Source organism: Scardinius erythrophthalmus (genome assembly GCF_964197995.2).
Source record: "Scardinius erythrophthalmus genome assembly, chromosome: 5".
NCBI lineage: Eukaryota > Metazoa > Chordata > Actinopteri > Cypriniformes > Leuciscidae > Scardinius > Scardinius erythrophthalmus.
The window spans coordinates 51,470,046-51,489,649 of NC_138225.1; the positions used below are offsets into that span (position 1 = coordinate 51,470,046).

General features: G+C 37.4%; 2 protein-coding genes across 2 annotated transcripts in view; one reads left to right on the forward strand and one right to left on the reverse strand.

Annotated features, from left to right (window-relative positions):
* Positions 1 to 10,460, reverse strand: part of usp39 (ubiquitin specific peptidase 39) — a 15,763-nt gene extending 5,303 nt beyond the window's left edge. Inside the window, exons 1-10 of the mRNA XM_081365265.1 lie at positions 10,264 to 10,460; positions 9,835 to 9,913; positions 9,647 to 9,741; positions 8,239 to 8,375; positions 7,928 to 8,080; positions 7,458 to 7,683; positions 2,729 to 2,803; positions 2,542 to 2,609; positions 1,442 to 1,630; positions 47 to 189 (exon numbers count right to left, since the gene is read on the reverse strand). Of these exons, the coding sequence (XP_081221391.1) occupies positions 47 to 189; positions 1,442 to 1,630; positions 2,542 to 2,609; positions 2,729 to 2,803; positions 7,458 to 7,683; positions 7,928 to 8,080; positions 8,239 to 8,375; positions 9,647 to 9,741; positions 9,835 to 9,913; positions 10,264 to 10,315 (1,217 nt within the window). The 5' untranslated portion in view covers positions 10,316 to 10,460. The remainder of the gene's footprint in view (positions 1 to 46; positions 190 to 1,441; positions 1,631 to 2,541; positions 2,610 to 2,728; positions 2,804 to 7,457; positions 7,684 to 7,927; positions 8,081 to 8,238; positions 8,376 to 9,646; positions 9,742 to 9,834; positions 9,914 to 10,263) is intronic.
* Positions 10,361 to 19,126, forward strand: cUnh2orf68 (chromosome Un C2orf68 homolog). The gene is made up of 4 exons (XM_081365267.1): positions 10,361 to 10,861; positions 11,809 to 11,924; positions 12,878 to 13,023; positions 18,030 to 19,126. The coding sequence occupies exons 1-4, from the start codon at positions 10,752 to 10,754 to the stop codon at positions 18,150 to 18,152; spliced, it is 495 nt and encodes a 164-aa protein (XP_081221393.1). The 5' UTR covers positions 10,361 to 10,751; the 3' UTR covers positions 18,153 to 19,126.
* Positions 19,127 to 19,604: the final 478 nt, after the last annotated feature.

Sequence of the window (19,604 nt, forward strand, 5' to 3'; positions counted from 1 at the left end):
AAAGAGTGTAATCTAAATATATCCGGAGCCGGCGCCGGCCACATACGTGATGGGGAAGTTGACGATGGTTGGGTTCTTTTCAATGAAGAAGTTGTTCTTTGTGAATCGTTTGATGCAGAAGATAAGGTATGGGGGAAGTTTGGTGAGCTGGAACTTCTTCAGAAAGTTCTCTTTGTAGGTCTTGTACTCCTGTGACAAAAACGTCAAAAAAGTTCATTGTATATAATTGGCCGTAAACTAAGTGGCATATTCAATATCAGGCATTTTCTTCACAAAAACATATTGCAGGACTAGTGCTTGAACATTTGTGGATAAAGATATAAATTATATAAAAAGCATAATATAAAAAAAAAAATTAACATTTAAAATGTTATTTAAAATAATAACATTCAACAATAAGGTTTCATCAGTTAACTACTTTAGTTAACATGAACTAAGAATTAATAATTCTACAGCATTAATTCATCTTAGTTCATGTTTATTTTAACATTTACTAAATTATTAAAATCAAAAGTTGTATTTGTTAACATTAGTTAATGCACTGAACTAAAATAAACAAACAAACAGCTGAACGTTAAAAAGGATTAATAAATACTGTAACAAATGTATTACTCATGGTTAGTTCATGCTAGATAATACATTGCAATAAGGTCTCATTTGTTAACATTAGTTAAAGTGTAACCAAAAATAATAATAAAGCTAAATACCAAATTCAAAAATAAAGCTATGTATATTGTATCATTTACAAAAAACGCATCAGGTGATTTATGTCTGCTGGTTGTTTTCCCATGAAAATATCATTAAAAACATTTTGAAAAATAGCCAAAAGGCTCTTCTGGTGTTAGTTTAGCATTGATTATTATAGTATTTATTAATGGTTTGTTTTTTAGTTTGATTTTTAGTAATTTATGTGCTTTTTATCATTTTCATTAGTTTTTTTATATATTTATTTCTGTTTTTTATTTATTTTTCAGTTTTTGTAATTCTAGCACTTCAATTTAATCGAAAAATGGGGGGGAGGCAACATTTCTATTTTTTATTAATTTCAGCTTTAAGGAAAATGATTTTAGTAACACTTTACTTAAAGCCTTATACAATGCATTATAAAGATGAACAACGTATTATATTTTTTATAAATAATTGTAACCAAAGTTAAAAGCCATGGCGATATTTGCAGATTACTTCTTACATCTGAAATTGGTTGTTCATCGTGTGTTTCAATGCATTATACTTACTAAAAGTGTAAAAATGAATAGATATATTTTATAATGTTTTGTAATGTATCATAACTGTGGATACAATAATTCATGAGACCATACAATAAATTATAATGCATAATTAATGCATTAAAAATACTTATATATGCATTATATATAAAGGCTTTATGACAAATAATTATTATAAACAATAAATAATACAAAATCTGAAAGTAAATCCAAACCTTCTCGGTGTTTCCATTGAACTTGCCCAGGATGTTGAAGAGAGGAACCTGAGGAATGATGAGCTGCTCCTTCTCATCTTTGTAGAGCGGTGCGGTGGGCAGGTCAAGGGTCAGGTAGAGGAAGGTGGACTCCGACATCTTCTCCTGGTACTCCTCCTTAAGGAGAAGGGCTTCTTTCTCTTCAGGAGGCTGAGAAAACAAGGACAACAATAAATCATTTATCTAATCTGACATTGCAAATAGAGCATTTTTTCTGTCCTCCTTCTAAAGACGGATGGGACACCAGCACAAGCGTTATTGTTCAATGTTCACAACAATCCCATGACCATACTCTCATGTATCAATAAAAAATATAGAAAGGCCTTCTAAACTGTTTAAAGCGGTGGTATAATGCCCTTTTCACAAGATGTAAAATAAGTCTCTGATGTCCCCAGAGTGTGTATGTGAAGTTTTAGCTCAAAATACCCCACAGATACTTTTATACAGAATGTTAAAATTGTCACTTTTTGAGGGTGAACAAAAACACACTGTTTTTGTGTGTGTCCCTTTAAATGCAAATGAGCTGCTGCTCCCGGCACAGGGGGCGGAGCTTCAACAGCTTGTGTCCTTTTACCTCACACACGCATGCACTGAAAATTTAAAAAACGTTTAGCCTTTTATGTTCAAACCGGAGTCAGACAATTATGGAGAGACTCAAGAAGAAGTGACAACATGTAGAAGCAACAGGACATTTCTGAATGATTAGTTGCATGTTTATGCATCTTATGTGTAGTTATCTTCTGGTCATTGATTAGCATATTCTGTCTTGATAATCTTTAAATCGTGTTCTGGGGGCGGGGTTTATGTACATTTTAGGGTTGGTGATGTCATTAACCCAGACGTAATGTGGTGTAGTCTCTACCAGCCGTTTGTTGTAGTCCTTAAAAAAATATTTCTTTAAAAGCAAATATCTCCCTTTGCTTTGAACTTTGAGCGTCGTAACTTTGCAGATGTTGTTTATGCTCAAACAGCAACATTACACACTAACTAAAGGTAGAAAAGTGAAATCATAATCAACCACCCCTTTAAATGGTTTTAGCAAGCACAAATCAGAAACCTACCAAGTCTGGATGGGGAAGCTTCTTTGAGAAGATTCGCATGGACCCCTGAAACACCTTGGCAAGTATGGCTGTAGACAGAAGAGAAAAATGATTTCACCCAGTACTTATGAAGATTACAGGTGAGAAGAAAAACTAGCACAAACACACTCCTATAATGTCAATCAGAAACACACAAAACAAAACTCACATGATTTCTTCTTTGTCCCACCAAGAGCACCATGCAATGCATTCAGGAACCAGGAGAGAAAGTCAACAGCGTCCCCTAGAGGACAAAGAGCACAACACCGGTTTAAAAACTGCATGGTCCTGTTTTAGGAGAATGACAGACTACTGTTTGAGCATTCTACCACACTAACTTTACACATACAAAGACGCCGCACTCATATTACTTATATATAAATGGGAGAAAATGCAATGCGCAATATGGTGTAATAAATCCCGCCTTCTAAATAAAAGATCCAATCGCTGATTGATAAAGTCATCGCATCACTGCAGCTCTGCCATTAGAAGCTCTGGTTGCTATAAAAACAGTCTTTGTTCTGAGACTTAGGACTGCACATGCACATCTAGCCTCAAAAATAAGCATTTCTAAAGTCATATGAGCATAAGAAACAACATTTATGGGATAGTTCATGTCAGATATTGTTGCTGATTTAAATGTTATTTTATTGTGAGTGTGGCAAGGAGTTTTTGAGAGTTCAGGATTCCCCCATTCATGTGGGACTTGGTCTTGGATGCCTGAATTAGCTGGATGCCGGAGGTCTTGCAAATATGTCTGCCGAGTGAACAGGCTTTAAGGGACTTAGGTCCTGTCCAAAATGGCACACTTCAAATGCACTTTCGGTCTTGTGGACTTACAATGGCTGCTGCGTGCACGTGTCCGTTAAGTCCACGAGAACGTAGGGTGTCCCATTTGCCATTTTAGGTGTCAGAGGGGTGCTTACGAGCACTATTCGCAGTCGATACACCCTTGATGCGCACTTTTGCCAAGCCTGCACTTTTGCGAGATCCACGGCAGACTTCTTCCCAATGCTACTACACTACTTTCTAGTGCTGCACGATTAATCGTATCGCAATCGCGATGTCAAGCCTACGCGATTATATGACGCAAAATGCTGCGATTTTATATTAAATAAACAAATTAGAGCTGTTAACGCACTTATTAATGCAAATGCTTTTAAACCATTCATGCGCGATAAGACATAAAAGAACGAGCTGCCTGTGAATGTCCTCCTGACACACACACACTAACAGATAGACGCGCGCCAGTATCAAGTTCTCTTTCGCGGTAGAACGAACAACACATGTATGCCAAAATGAACGCGCTGCCTGTGAATCCTGACTGTGACACACAGAAAGACTCGCGCTCAGGGACGTGCACAGACATTTTGAGGGGCAGGGGCTCAAGTGAAATAAAGGGCACTTCTCATAATTATGTATTTTTTTTTTTCTTTTTTTAAACAAAAAAGTATATATATTAACGCAACTCTGACTTCCTTTTTAAAAAATTAATTAAAAAAGTTAATTAATTTTATCTTCCTCAAACTCACGCAATTGTTTCATTTTCAAAAGATGTCTACAAAATAATCAGTTCACACAGAAACCATGGTCTCCTAGTATTCACTAGGTTTATAGAGCAGCAAAGGAAACCATTCCACAATGTGCATGTTTTGAACACATTTTCTATGCTACTAGTTTCAAGTATATATTTAGAATAACTGCATCAAGCAGAGGGGCATGTTTTACTAATAATTTGTTTATTTTTGCACAAGGCACTACATCATTTTAATTATTTTGGTGTTATCAGAATACATAACACTTTAAAATCAACACATTAATATTATTACTGCTATGCATGTACACACACACACACACAATAACTGATGGCGACTGACATTCACATTTGAGGGAGGACTGTATCATCATTATCAAATAAAACCTTCAAAATCCACATTTAGATGGAGTTTGTTTTAAACCTACTACACTCTAAAAATATTCTGTGGCTTAGTAAATATTACAGAAATATTTAACTTTACTAACTTAATAAAATCTCTGAAAATCTTACTTGATTGTTTGAATTAAACTTACCAAAATAATTGAGTAAAAATTCAATAAAAGCCAATGTCATGTATGTATTTGTGGTTGTATGGAATACTATTTTATAAAGGTTTAGAGGAAATAAAAAAAGTTAAATTACTCATAAATAAAAAGTTAATTTATAAATATTGTTATTTTTAATGTTTAATGTTAACTTATTTCTACTCAGTTTTATTTATTAATGTACCAGATGCAGTTACTCAGATTTACTAAATTTTTTAGAGTGTATCCTCCATCTGTTTGCATCTGTAGATTTCTTCTAAATTCACCAATTTAGATTTCTAAATTTCAGGGGGAAAGACTCTTGATGTAAGTCATTAACTGGGGATGTTCTGTATGCAAATTAGGCGTCAACTAGTTAAAATGCGCACATTTGCATCTAATTGACAGGGCAATGCAGGTAAATAGGATAAACAAAATAACTAAAGCATATCACCTGGTGGTGATATATGCTTATTTTATTACTAACTTATTTTATTACATGGCTTGGTTGAATTCCAATGTAGAATGCGGTCTGTTATTTCTTGATAACAGACCGCTGTGCGGAGTATAAGAGACCGTTGCCATGAAAAACAGAGCGTTGCTATGGACTCACAGGATTCTAACCGTAGAGACAGAGCGCACTATTTTCTTTAGCGGAAGCAATACAATCGGGTTTAAATCAATAAACTCCCTTTTAAATCAATATTTTGTGTCAAATTATTTATTTATTTGGTAGGTAGCCATGTAATAAGCGAGAGAGAGAGAGAGAGGGAGCGCTTCAGAACTCCTGACCTGATATTTAGATATACTATTCTTCAATAAATATATTTGTTTGACAGGGAAGCTGTGCGCAAACAGGAATATATATTATTTTTCAAAAAAAAAAGCACCCCAGAAAAAAGGGCACTTTCTCTCCAGGAATAAAAAGGGCAGGTGCTCAAGCCCCCTTTGATGTCTATGTGTGCACGTGCCTGCTCGCCTAATATCGTGTGTGCGCACAAAACAGCATGACAGAATACAGTTCTCTTTCGAGCTTGAACGAATAATAACACACACAATTATGCCAAAATGTATTTTTGTCGAGTGTCTTCATAACATAAGAGTAGTCTTATGATGAACATGAAGAGTTGATGACTCGTGAAAGAATGAGGCGCGTGTGAGATCCGCGTCTCTGACAGTGGCTGGTCTTAAAGGAGAACTTGGTAGCTTTTTTAACTTAATAAAACTGTCTAGAAATCATTTGGATGGTTAAACAACCTGTTCTGGTGATATTGGTGACTTTCCCCACTCCCCCCAGCGTTCCCAGGCGGAAAACCAACCTTGCAACTTGTTCACTACCGTCCCGGCAAGATAGAAATTGGAAGTCTCGTGAGAAGCGAGAACTAGAACGAGAACGAGCGCGAAACACAAATTGCTTTATGGCAATTCGACATAAACACACACGCATGTATGATGTATTACCAGATTACCCACCTCGGTAGACAAAGCTCCACACGATACAGTTGGCTTGCTCCGATCAAAACAAACGCACATAAGCAGCGGTAGAGAGGGGGAGGAGGCCGCCGCAAGTGAGTTTTTTACGACTGTGTTGTGAAATATACGCCCCCCCCACAGCTGTAGGGGGAGCTCGTGGGGAAAACATGCGACAACAAAAGGGAAAATCAGCGAAGAAGTGACTAGAGTTCGCTAGAGTTGCCGAGTTCTCCTTTAAAGGTACAGTACACAGTAGCCACTAATTACATCTGTCGCTAAAGTTTTTTTTTCTTTTCTTTTTTTATTATTATTTTTCTTTACCCCTGACATGTTGTATGGTTATATGTACTCTTGTATGTAAATTATGTTTTGATCTTGTTAAAATGCAATAAAAAAAATCCGTCGCTAAAGTTAATCAAAGAACAAAGGGAACAGAGAAAAACACTCACTGCTCTTGACTAAAGAACTTTTTTCTTTAGGCTGATTATCACTAATCTGTGTGTGCATTTATTTTCCTTGAGAACCAAGCAAGTTGACTCATGAAACCATTTGTTTATTATATTGCATATCGCAATCGTAATCGCAATATTGACCTCAATTATCGCAATATGACATTTTCCCCAAATCGTGCAGCCCTACTACTTTCTGAATTAAACATGCAACCTAGAACCTAAGATAACAGCTTAAGAAAAACATTAACCTAGTGCACTGTATATACAGCACAGTATGCAGTACAGGGCTTGTTATTAACCCGCCAACCCACCAAATGCGGGTGAATTTCAGGTTGAATTTTATATACTTTACATTTTTCAATTTTCAAGTCTTTTAAAAAGGCATCTGAAATAATAAACTAAGTGCAATGTATGTAGTGTTGTCAAAAATATAGTTTTTTCAATACATAACGATACTGAAATATCTGAAACTGATACACAGTTATAGCTGTGCATTCTCGCTTTCTCATCTCTCCGACAGCGAGTGACACACAAACCCGCCTCTCCTCACTCACTTGTTTCATTTGCTCCAGATGAATATTATTGGTGTCATAGGGCTTGAATTTCGCCGTGGGATTGTGCGTATTGCGCATAATTTTACTCATTCCGGCAGATTTTGTGATAATGGATCCACGCGTCGGGTCTTAAAGTGACAGCAGCCTATTATACCGGCTGCCAAATTATGAGCTAATATTAAAAATACCTATATAGCAGTTTTTCCCCATGGTATCAATGTCAAAATTGTGGCCAGTGAAAATGCTGAGTGGCTTGTAACTTTAGAAAACCACTCGCCACAGTGGCTGGTGAGCAAAAAAGTTAAAGTCCAGCCCTGATGCAGTGCATTGGTATTCAGAAGTGTGTGTCGTGATATACCTTGCTTAGTGATCTGAAAGTTCTTTTTACTGCATAACACCACAGCCTGCAACATTTCATGCGGCGAGACGTGGGCTTTGAAGTTGCGCGGGTTCCACAGCTTGCGCATGAGCTCCCCAAAACGCTGCACCAACAGAAACATGATGTCGCCCGGCGGCCGGCGAATTCCACGATAGTTTTCCTCCTCGAGGAAGTAGTTTCGCAAAGGGGGCACGTTTGACAGCGCCTTAGGAGAAAACAAGTGGTGACATTAAAAAATATTTAAGCCTAAAGGACCTTACACACTGAAGTCTGAAATTTTCGTATGCGTTTTTTAGTATTCGTCATTTGGTGGATGACAGACGAACATTTCGGACTCGGTGTGCCAAGACTTTACGATTTATGTATTTGAATTGCATATAAAATGTCCATCCATTTGGATTACAGACAGTTTTGACAAATTTATAAACTCAATATGATGCATATTTTACCTGCAAAACCACATTAGCATAGTCATTGGCCTTGATATTATTGAGACCCACAATTCCAGGCAAATATGTGGTGCCATCGTAGGCTCTGTACAGCTTTCCCTGCTTATCCAAACCAGAGATGTGCGGCTTGGTGAACGTGGGTTTCAGCACATACTGAAATAAAGAAATGAATCAAAGATTTAGAACAATCAGTGCAAGACTAACAAGACAAACTTTTTATTTTACTGTAATTACCCTTTTCAAAAAGATGGTAGAATAAAATCTTAATATTATATTGTCAATAAACAGATGAAAGGAAACCCGTATCTCACTGTAATGTCCTCTAATGAGGAGTCAATGATCTCATAATTGTCTGGCAGGCAGTAGAACTTTAACGTGTGGAGATTCAGGAAAACGTGGTGTGTGAACTGAACGCTGTGGATGTACGCATGAGACTTCTGACCTCGACCTGACGGGGACAAAATAAGCCAAAATATTAGCCTGAACAGTGTTCTTCAAATGTACATAGTCACTTTGATTATTTAGCTCATGCAAGCATTTCCATTTAGAGAAACAGATGTCCTCATTGTATGAAAGCTTGTTTTTGCATAGAATTCATTATTTTTTTATCTGTTGACCATGGATGGATGGAAGCTTGTTTCGGCCACAGAATAAAACTATAATGCCCTGGTTTCACAGACAAGGCTTAAGCTAGTCCCAGACTAAACTGCTATTTTAACTGAAAGCAACTTGCACTGACGTATCTTAAAATGTCAGTGTCATTGTTTTGTCTTAAAGGAACATGCCGACTTTTTGGGACTTTAGCTTATTCACCGTATCCCCCAGAGTTAGATAAGTCCATACATACCCTTTCTCATCTCCGTGTGTGCCCCAACCATATACATACTGGGAACTATATTCTCAGAAGGCGAAGCACTGCTACTTCTGCGGAGTGATTTGCTCGTGGTGAGGAGCAGAGAGTTCGCTCAGAGTTGGAGTAAATCACTCCGCAGAAGTAGCAGTGCTTCGGCTTCTGAGAATATAGTTCCCAGTATGTATACGGTTAGAAGATGGCTGTGTCTCATGTGACCTTGTTATTTGTACACGCAGTGATACAGATCACAACATGTAAATAGGAAATGTTGGCGTTATTTTGTCACTTATTGGGAGCAGTATGCTAGCTGGAGCCGTTTACCTCCAGTCTTTGTGCTAAGCTAGGCTAGCGGTGGGTGCGTCAGACAGAGTTACGGCACGCATGGAGATGAGAAGGGTATGTGTGGACTTATCTAACTCTTGGGATACGGTGAATAAGCTGAAGTCCCAAAAAGTCGGCGTGTTCCTTTAAACAAACACCAGTAATGTTTTTTTTAGGCACATTTTTAAAAGCTACTTAAATGTCCTAATTGAACTAAGGCCTAATCCTGATTCCAGGCTTAATCTAAGCCCTGTCTGTGAAACTAGGCCTAAAGCTAAAGGTAATTGCGACTTTCTCACTATTCAGACTTTTTTTTTCCTCGCAATTGCACAAGTTGATATCTAAATGAGTTTATATCCTGCAATTATGATAAACATATTCAGAATTGCTGGCTATAAACAGACAATTGCGAGGTGAAAAAAAGACAAACTTGTGAGCTAAAAAGTCACAATTAAGTATTTTTCTTTGCCATGGCGGAAATAAGATTTCATCATCTTCCACTGGTCAACAGATATGAAAATCATATATTGTAAAAAAAAAATTACCTTGGAAATATTTCCCACAGATCAGACAGGCATAGACGTTAATGTGTGAAAGAGAGATTGAGCAAAGCTTCTCGAAGTCGAAATCCAAAACACTCCTAAAAACCAAAACAAAAGAGCGAGTGTTATAGCAGAAGAGCAACATGGGTTACAATAATAAACATCATATTTCGTCAGTCATATTAATGAACCTATTGATTGTGTCCAGATATGGACAATGGCGGCTTCTGCGATCTTCAACATGACCACGACCGATTTTCACACGCACTTCTGAAAGTAAACAAACACCACATATTAAAATCATGTTGTTTACAGTTCCACGTTGATGAAACCCAAACATGCAAGTTTCTATTAAGGAGATTTACAATACATGACATGACATCAAAGCAGATATTAAACAGATATTATCATCAGTGTTCCTGTGCATTACACCTTTTGCACACGTGAGAACATAAACATACGCTCTCCTGAAGATAAACCGTTTGATTAGTAGGTTTTCGCATGCCTATTATTAAACGAATAACTGTAATTGAGTAATGTTATTTTAGCAGCTACGTTAAAAACAGACAGAGGCCTCCACATTTAAACCAACTTCAAGCAAATAAACGCTTCAGACATACCTTCCTCTTCGTCTTCATCAACGTCCCTCTCCCGCTTCACGCCTGCAATCATTTTACGTGTAATAACAAATAAATTCAAGTCAACACACTGTTGAATGAACACTCGTCGCACGCATTCAGCGAGCGTTACAAATATCCCGCTTCCACTTCCGCTCTAAAATGGGGTGGCCAAGAGCACGTTAACTCGGGGTCGATGCGAATAACAAACACTGGACACGACCTGTACTGTACTTTCTTGACTTGCCACTTTCTATTGCATGATGGATTTACTTTATGAAACAAAAATACGCGCTACTGGATTTTGAAAAAAGAGCAATATACAAGCGAAACTGTGGAAAAAACAAACTCGACAGCTAGGAGTTTAGTTTTTATTGGCCAACGTTTTCTTTTTATATCTGCAGTTCTCGGCCCCGGTGATCGGAGATGCAATGTTTAATAAGCTAAAAATGAATTTATTTTGAGAGTAATTTAATAAACAGTGCAGAACCATGGAGGTTATGTGTGATGCAGAGGGGGAGAGTGTTAAATACAAGCCCGGTGGTCGACTGGACATGAGCCACGGGTTCCTGAAGCACATCAGGAGGAATCAGATCGCCAGGTCTCTCTCTCTTACACACAATTACAGTCAGTTGTAGTAGCTAGTTTTCATTGTAGCCTGACTTATCTGAAAACTATAAACATGTATTTCGAAAGCTTAAAATGACAAGGAATATCTAAATGATTTCTGTTGGACGTTCTTTCATAATATGAATCCAGTCCTAATGGGATTCAATAAGAATCTTTGAATTAAATTGAGAAAAACGTGACTTTCCTATGTACAGTATAATATATTATAGCCCCACTGGATTTTATAATATAATTAAACATTGGAGATTATACTATATATTCTTTATCATAACTCCACGTGTATTAGATTGAGATACTGTCTTGCTACTGGAAATTAAAGGGGGAGTTGTATGAGTTTTAAAAATCCTGTAAGATTTCCATTAAATTCCTTTTGCAGTCCTACAGTATGGCAGCTTGTTTGTGTCACAGGGTAAACAATAAAAAAAAGGTAATTGCATCTTTTATTTTATCTTACAATTCTAACTTTTTCTTGCAATTCCAAGTTTATACCCCATTATTATGAGAAATAAAGTATAAACTCAGAAGTCAGAATTGCAAGCAATTGTGCAGTTGCAAAAAAAAAGTCAGAATTGTGAGGTAAAAAGTCGCAATTACCCATAAATGCGAGTTTATATCTCACAATTCTGAAAAAAAGGTCAGAATTGCAAGTTAAATACTCAGAATTGTGAGAAATAATGTCAGAATTGTGATTATCGCAATTGCTAATACAGGGCATTTTACTTAAAGGAATAATAATAATAGTGATATTGGAAAGTAGATGACATTTTCTTGTATGTTTAGTTTTTTTCTGTTAGAATTCTGTACGAAATTTTCCATTCGAATGAGCTTTAAGGCTGCTGATCTTCTGGGCAGTGTCTTACTTGCCCTCATTAAAATTTAAATATGTGATATATATATATTTTTTTTATCTTTCTACAGGGATGATTATGACAGAGAGGTAAAACAGGCCCAGGAGAAACAGAGGCGTAGACACACCACCACCCCTCGCCGTCCACGAAGACCCGACCGCCAGGTCTACCATCCACGCCATCAGAGTAAGCTACAAAGGCAGAAAGAGTTTCTTTCATTATTATTTTACAATATAAAGTGTGGTTTTGTTGTAGGATCCAGTGGGGATCAACACAGTGCCAAAATTGCTTCTCATACAAAAGGAAAATTGACAGTTTTGGAAAATCAAAACCGCAGAAGTGCTTTCTTTGCATTTTTGCTTGTTAACTTAAAAAAAAAAAAAAAACATTAATAAAATGAAAAGGTTAGATCACCCAAAATATTAAAATTCTGTCATTAATTACTCGCCCTCATGTCCTTTCAAACCTGTGAGACTTTCGTTCATCTTCGGAACACGAATGAAGATCTTTTTGATGAAATCTGAGAGCTTTCTGTTCCTCCATTTGACAGCTACACAACTACCACTTTCAAGCCTCATAAAGGTAGTAAAAATATCATTAAAGTAATCCATGTGACTCATTGTGGTCTAACCTCAGTTTTATGAAGCGACTCAAGCACTTTGTCTGTGCAAAAATACATAATTTCGAGCAGTGAACGAGCATTGGAGATTCATATTTCGTAAATGAAGGGGTAAATTATGTGTTTTTGCGCAAACAAAGACTCGTATCACTTCATAAAATTGAGGTTAATCCACTGGAGTCACATGGATTACTTTAATGATGTCTTTACTAACTTTATGGGCCTTGAAAGTGGTAGTTGCGTAGCTGTCAATGGAGGGACAGAAAGCTCTCAGATTTCATCGAAAAGATCTTTATTCGTGTTCTGAAAATGAAGTCTTACAGGTTTGGAACGACATGAGGGTGAACTAACCCTTTAACTAATGCACCAAGAGTAAACTAAATAATAACCAGCTAAATAAGCATTTATAATTGTGAATATAATGGGCCAGGTTGGCAAAATGGCTTTTAAATAATTAAAATTGACAAAATATTTTTTTGTGCTGCTGGGCTCGTGTTTTTGGACACCTGGTTTATTTCAGATGGATCTGAACCTGGTGTGAATGCCGAGGCAGAGGACTGGAATGAGAGCAGCTCGGGCACAGAGCAGGAGAACACCGGCACAGAGTTATTCTGGCTCGATTATCAAGCTGACAACGGGCAAATTACATCGCTCATCGTTCACAAGGTTTGCATTGAGATTTTAATGCATCACAGGCTACGAAGAGTTTTCAAGCTACCGGAGTATCTTATCCATAAACAATCTGTATTTATTTTATAAAATAGATTATTCTTTGTATACTGTATTATTGCACAGCTATATATATATATATATATATATATATATATATATATATATATATATATATATATATATATATATATATATATATATATATATATATATATATATATACATATACAGTGAGGAAAATAAGTATTTGAACACCCTGCTATTTTGCAAGTTCTCCCACTTGGAAATCATGGAGGGGTCTGAAATTGTCATCGTAGGTGCATGTCCACTGTGAGAGACATAATCTAAAAAAAAAAATCCAGAAATCACAATGTATGATTTTTTAACTATTTATTTGTATGATACAGCTGCAAATAAGTATTTGAACACCTGAGAAAATCAATGTTAATATTTGGTACATTAGCCTTTGTTTGCAATTACAGAGGTCAAACGTTTCCTGTAGTTTTTCACCAGGTTTGCACACACTGCAGGAGGGATTTTGGCCCACTCCTCCACACAGATCTTCTCTAGATCAGTCAGGTTTCTGGGCTGTCGCTGAGAAACACGGAGTTTGAGCTTCCTCCAAAGATTCTCTATTGGGTTTAGGTCTGGAGACTGGCTAGGCCACGCCAGAACCTTGATATGCTTCTTACAGAGTCACTGCTTGGTTATCCTGGCTGTGTGCTTCGGGTCATTGTCATGTTGGAAGACCCAGCCTCGACCCATCTTCAATGCTCTAACTGAGGGAAGGAGGTTGTTCCCCAAAATCTCGCAATACATGGCCCCGGTCATCCTCTCCTTAATACAGTGCAGTCGCCCTGTCCCATGTGCAGAAAAACACCCCCAAAGCATGATGCTACCACCCCCATGCTTCACAGTAGGGATGGTGTTCTTGGGATGGTACTCATCATTCTTCTTCCTCCAAACACGTTTAGTGGAATTATGACCAAAAAGTTCTATTTTGGTCTCATCTGACCACATGACTTTCTCCCATGACTCCTCTGGATCATCCAAATGGTCATTGGCAAACTTAAGACGGGCCTTGACATGTGCTGGTTTAAGCAGGGGAACCTTCCGTGCCATGCATGATTTCAAACCATGACGTCTTAGTGTATTACCAACAGTAACCTTGGAAACGGTGGTCCCAGCTCTTTTCAGGTCATTGACCAGCTCCTCCCGTGTAGTTCTGGGCTGATTTCTCACCTTTCTTAGGATCATTGAGACCCCACGAGGTGAGATCTTGCATAGAGCCCCAGTCCGAGGGAGATTGACAGTCATGTTTAGCTTTTTCCATTTTCTAATGATTGCTCCAACAGTGGACCTTTTTTCACCAAGCTGCTTGGCAATTTCCCCGTAGCCCTTTCCAGCCTTGTGGAGGTGTACAATTTAGTCTCTAGTGTCTTTGGACAGCTCTTTGGTCTTGGCCATGTTAGTAGTTGGATTCTTACTGATTGTATGGGGTGGACAGGTGTCTTTATGCAGCTAACGACCTCAAACAGGTGCATCTAATTTAGGATAATAAATGGAGTGGAGGTGGACATTTTAAAGGCAGACTAACAGGTCTTTGAGGGTCAGAATTCTAGCTGATAGACAGGTGTTCAAATACTTATTTGCAGCTGTATCATTCAAATAAATAGTTAAAAAATCATACATTGTGATTTCTGGATTTTTTTTTTTAGATTATGTCTCTCACAGTGGACATGCACCTATGATGACAATTTCAGACCCCTCCATGATTTCCAAGTGGGAGAACTTGCAAAATAGCAGGGTGTTCAAATACTTATTTTCCTCACTGTATATATATATATATATATATATATATATACAGTACAGGCCAAAAGTTTGGAAACATTACTATTTTTAATGTTTTTGAAAGAAGTTTCTTCTGCTCATCAAGCCTGCATTTATTTGATAAAAAATACAGAAAAAAATGTAATATTGTGATATATTATTACAATTTAAAATAATTGGTTTTCAATTTATTATACTTTAAATGATCATTTATTTCTGTGATGCAAAGCTGAATTTTCAGGATCATTACTCCAGTCTATCACATGATCCTTTAGAAATCATTCTTATATGATGATTCATTATCAAAGTTGGAAACAGTTCTGCTGATTAATATTTTTTCATAACCTGTGATACTTTTTTAGAATACTTTGATCAATAAAAAGTAAAAAAAAAAAAAAAAAAAAAAAAGCACCCATGAGCCAAAACATTATCTGTTGTTTATGGATCACAACTTGTAATTATGTCTTATTAGTTCTAGTTGCGCTTTCTATTAACATTTCCAATTATTGTATATATATACAATATACAGCGCTTTTAACAATATAGACAGTTTCAAAGCAGCTTTACTGTGATAATAGGAAATTAAAGTAATGGATATTGTTTTGTCTTTACAGCAGCTCTAGAATAAAGTTATTGTCCAGCTAGAGTTAGTTTTGAATGATTCACTTCCGTTGCGAAGATCATTAGTTATTAACTTAGGGGCCGCTAACATGACACCGTTCTAACAGAAAACACTCAACGCACTCCGGCCGCTCATTCACACAACAACAGTGCCTGGTGTCTCAAGAACGCAAACCTTGAAATAGGTTCCAAGGTGCAAAGTCCTGTGAAATCCATGCTTGTAAATCCATGCTTGTAAATTGGTTTGAAATTGATGCCATCCTTAATATTTACATCTGAGCAGAAGAAACTTGCGGTTATGGTAAGGGGCGTGACATTTCCCAAACATGCGGTGCCAATCACAACACACTAGGCCAGCTAACCAATCACAGCACATTTCGTATTTAGGACGGAGGGGCTTCATGGAAACATGAACTAAAACCGAAGCATTCGGGCCAGACTGGGGAGAGAGGTGCTGTAATAATGTAAAATACGTGAAAAATAATGTGTTTTGAACAATCAAGCATGAACACACATAGTCTAGTACACCCCAAAAACAAAATCAAGACTTCATAAAAGGAAAGAATATGACCCCTTTAAAGATTTTATAAACATTAACATCATGATTTTCTGTAAAGCTGCTTTGAAATAGTGAATATTGTGAAAAGCGCTATATATATTGACTGGTCTTAAAGTCTTTTGTTATTGTTAGTTGTTAAAGGGGTGGTTGATTATGATTTCACTTTTCTAACTTTAGTTAGTGTGTAATGTTGCTGTTTGAGCATAAACAACATCTGCAAAGTTACGACGCTCAAAAGTTCAAATCAAAGGGAGATATTTGCTTTTAAAGAAATTTAAACGTCTACAACAAATGGCTTGTAGAGACTACACCACATTCCTCCCGGGTTAGTGACATCACCAACCCTTGAATTTACATAAACCCCGCCCCCTGAACACGATTCATAGATTATCAAGACAGAATATGCTAATCAGTAGCCGCGTTTCCACTGTCGGGCCAGGGCCGGGCCGTGCTAGTGCGTGCCAGGGCCAGTCGCGTTTCCACTGTCACTTCCGGGGCTTACTCGGGGCCAACGGCCAGGATTTCTGGCCCGTCGAATACCTTGGGCCAAAGCGGGCCAGCTCGGGCTAGAGGAGTGGTTACCAACAGAGGAGGAGTTTACCGTTGGGAGACGGCAGCGCCGGATGATTCTGTCAGCATTTAAGACTTAAAAATAAAATAATTTAAATCGCGTTCATGTTTGAATGCCTTCTGTTTGTGATGCAAAAGACTATGCGCGCTAGCCGTTACCATAGTAAACATAGTAAACGCTTGAAGATACGCATAGTAAAAAAAAAAAACATAGCGAACGCTTGAAGAAATCAGACCAATCTTAAAGGCTATCACAGTTTTTATTTTATCTGTCATAGCCTACGTCTCGTCTCTTTAAACGGACTATCAAAAAATAAAGTACCTTTTTTTTTCGGGAGCTTCCTCTGTTTCTCTGACTGAAAATATCTGTATGGGAGTCGAGAGAGTGCTAAAGCTCCTCAGGTCGTATGGCATATATTTGTAGAAAGTATCATTTTTTCTAAATGTGATGTAAATATGTCCTGTAACTAAGTTACCAGATAAAGAAACAGACGCGACTGAAAAAGTAAGTGTGTCCTCTTTCTTTTGTGAAATAGACCTAACGGTAATTTATTTCTGAGTGACTAATGTGCAATTTTTACATAAATTTAATTCATTATGATCAATGTATCACTTTTTATTGTAAACCTGTGGTAAAACATCGATGCTTGGGTTTTAAATATTCAAGTAGCTGCAAAACAAACAAACAAAAAAAAGCTAGCAAACGGCCGCTTTTATCGTGTTTGTTTTCAACGCTGTTTCCAGTGATTTCTGATTAGTTTTCTGATAAAACTTCCATTTGTTGGTGAAATGATGGGTTAGTGTGACGTTGTCCCAGAGAGGCGTGTTACGGGCGTGTTTTAGTGAAGCGCTGTGGAGCTTCTGGCCCGACAGTGGAAACGCATGCCCGGTGCTATTGGCCCAGCACGGCCCGTTTTAAAGCCCTGGCCCGGCCCTGGCCCGACAGTGGAAACGCGGCTAGTGACTAGAAGATAACTAGACATAAGCTTCATAAATTCACCAACTAACCATTCAGAAATGTCCTGTTGCTTCTACATGTTGCCACTTCTTGAGTCTCTCCATCATTGTCTGACTCCGGTTTGAACATAAAAGGCTAAAAGTTTTTTGAAATAATCAGTGCATGTCTGTGTGAGGTAAAAGGACACAAGCTGTTGTAGCTCCGCCCCCTGTGCCGGGAGCAGCAGCTCATTTGCATTTTAAGGGACAGACACAAAAACGATGCGTTATGCTAACCCTCAAAAAGTGACAATTTGAACATGCTATATAAAAATATCTGTGGAGTATTTTGAGCTAAAACTTCACATACACACTCTGGAGACATCAGAGACTTATTTTACATCTTGTGAAAAGGGCATTATACCACCCCTTTAATGTATGTGTTAAAGCAAAAAACAAAGATTTAATTTTTTTTTTCAACCAGGAGGACAAGCCAGAAGTTATTGTGGAAAGAGTGGCGGAGAAGAACGTTCTGGACTCGGCCATGAGGGCGGCGCTGTTGGCTCGTGTGGGGCTGGAAATGGGCAAGCGGTGTGACAAATGCTGAGACGAAGAGAAAAGCTTATTTAAATATGAGCGAAGATGACGCTGAGACACTGTTGAGCCAGAATTGAGACTGAACTGCATTTCTGTATGACGGCACCAAGCATGCAGCATTCATAAATATCATGGAGATGCCATGTATCCTAATATGTGAATATGAGTGGACTCTAACCGTAAAGAGAAAAGACACTGTTAAGCATGAACTCGTTTGATCTTAAATAATATGTGTTTCAGTAATACACAGAAAATAGGAGCTGAATTGTTCTTTGAACTGGAAATGGGAATCCTTGCGTCACTCCTCACTTCACACTTGGACCAGACGTTGGACAAATGTTAAGCGCTCTGGATCTTGAAGTGTTGACCATGGCTCTTTTTACACCCGAGGTGACTTTCTTGCACTCGTTTTGTGAGCGATTTTATAACCACAAGGTCTACATTGCCTCACTATGTCCAATTAGTCTGTATTTTATCTAATAGGCTTTCAGATGAGAATGTTTAAGATATGATTTAGGCTAAATCAACATGGAAATCAGGTCGAAAATGAAGCCTTACTTCTGCTGTGATGTAGTTCATGTAGATGGTACTGGAAATAGCTGACAAAGTTTAAAGAATGATATTGAGGTCCTCAATCCTCTGATATTTATATCCATGCATTTGGATATCTGCCTTTTCCTTTCATGCCCATATGTATTTATATTGAAATATTGATATAAATATGTTTTTCTATGTTGGTGCTCATGATGTTCTGCAAACAGAAATTACCTATATGTTTCTTTTTTTCTTTCTGTCTTTCTTTTTTTCATCACTTCATTTCATTGTACAGGTAGATTTTTATTTTTGTAATTGTATTCCAACAGTGTACAGATGTGTTATTGTTTTAGATTGCAGGATGAATTGTTCATTCTGTCATATGGACAGATGATGGCAGTGTGCACTATGTTTACATCATGTGCAAAAATACATGTTTCTTTGGCTGCTTCTGTAGTTTCATTCATTCAGCTTGTCAGCAAAGACTTTATGAATGGTAACTCACCACAGGAAAGCTCTTTAAGGACATTTCTGACTCTATATAGACCACAGGTTTTCGTCCCATAATTATGACATAGTGGGAATGCAGCATATATATGTGCAATTTCCCACAATAATTAATCCTGGCAGGGTGTTTGCACCTTCTTTTTAATAGCATTATATATTTTTTTTAGCAAAAAAGCTATGTTGTGTAATCTTAAAGGGATAGATCACCCAAAAATGAAAAGTCTGGCATTAATTACTCACCCTTGTGTCGTTCACAACCCGTAAGACTTTCGTTCATCTTCAGAACTCAAATGAAGAAAATTTGACCAATTTCTGTCCCTCCATTTGACAGCTACGCAACTATCACTTTGACGCTTCAAAAAGTTAATAAAGAGAACGTAAAACTAATCCATATGAATTGAGCGGTTTAGTCCAAATTTTC

Coding starts and splice junctions, on each gene's coding strand:
- cUnh2orf68 (XM_081365267.1), top strand. CDS start 10,752: ATGGAGGTTATGTGTGATGCAGAGGGGGAGAGTGTTAAATACAAGCCC. Junction 10,862..11,808: donor AGGAGGAATCAGATCGCCAG/GTCTCTCTCTCT, acceptor ATCTTTCTACAG/GGATGATTATGACAGAGAGG. Junction 13,024..18,029: donor CATCGCTCATCGTTCACAAG/GTTTGCATTGAG, acceptor TTTTTCAACCAG/GAGGACAAGCCAGAAGTTAT.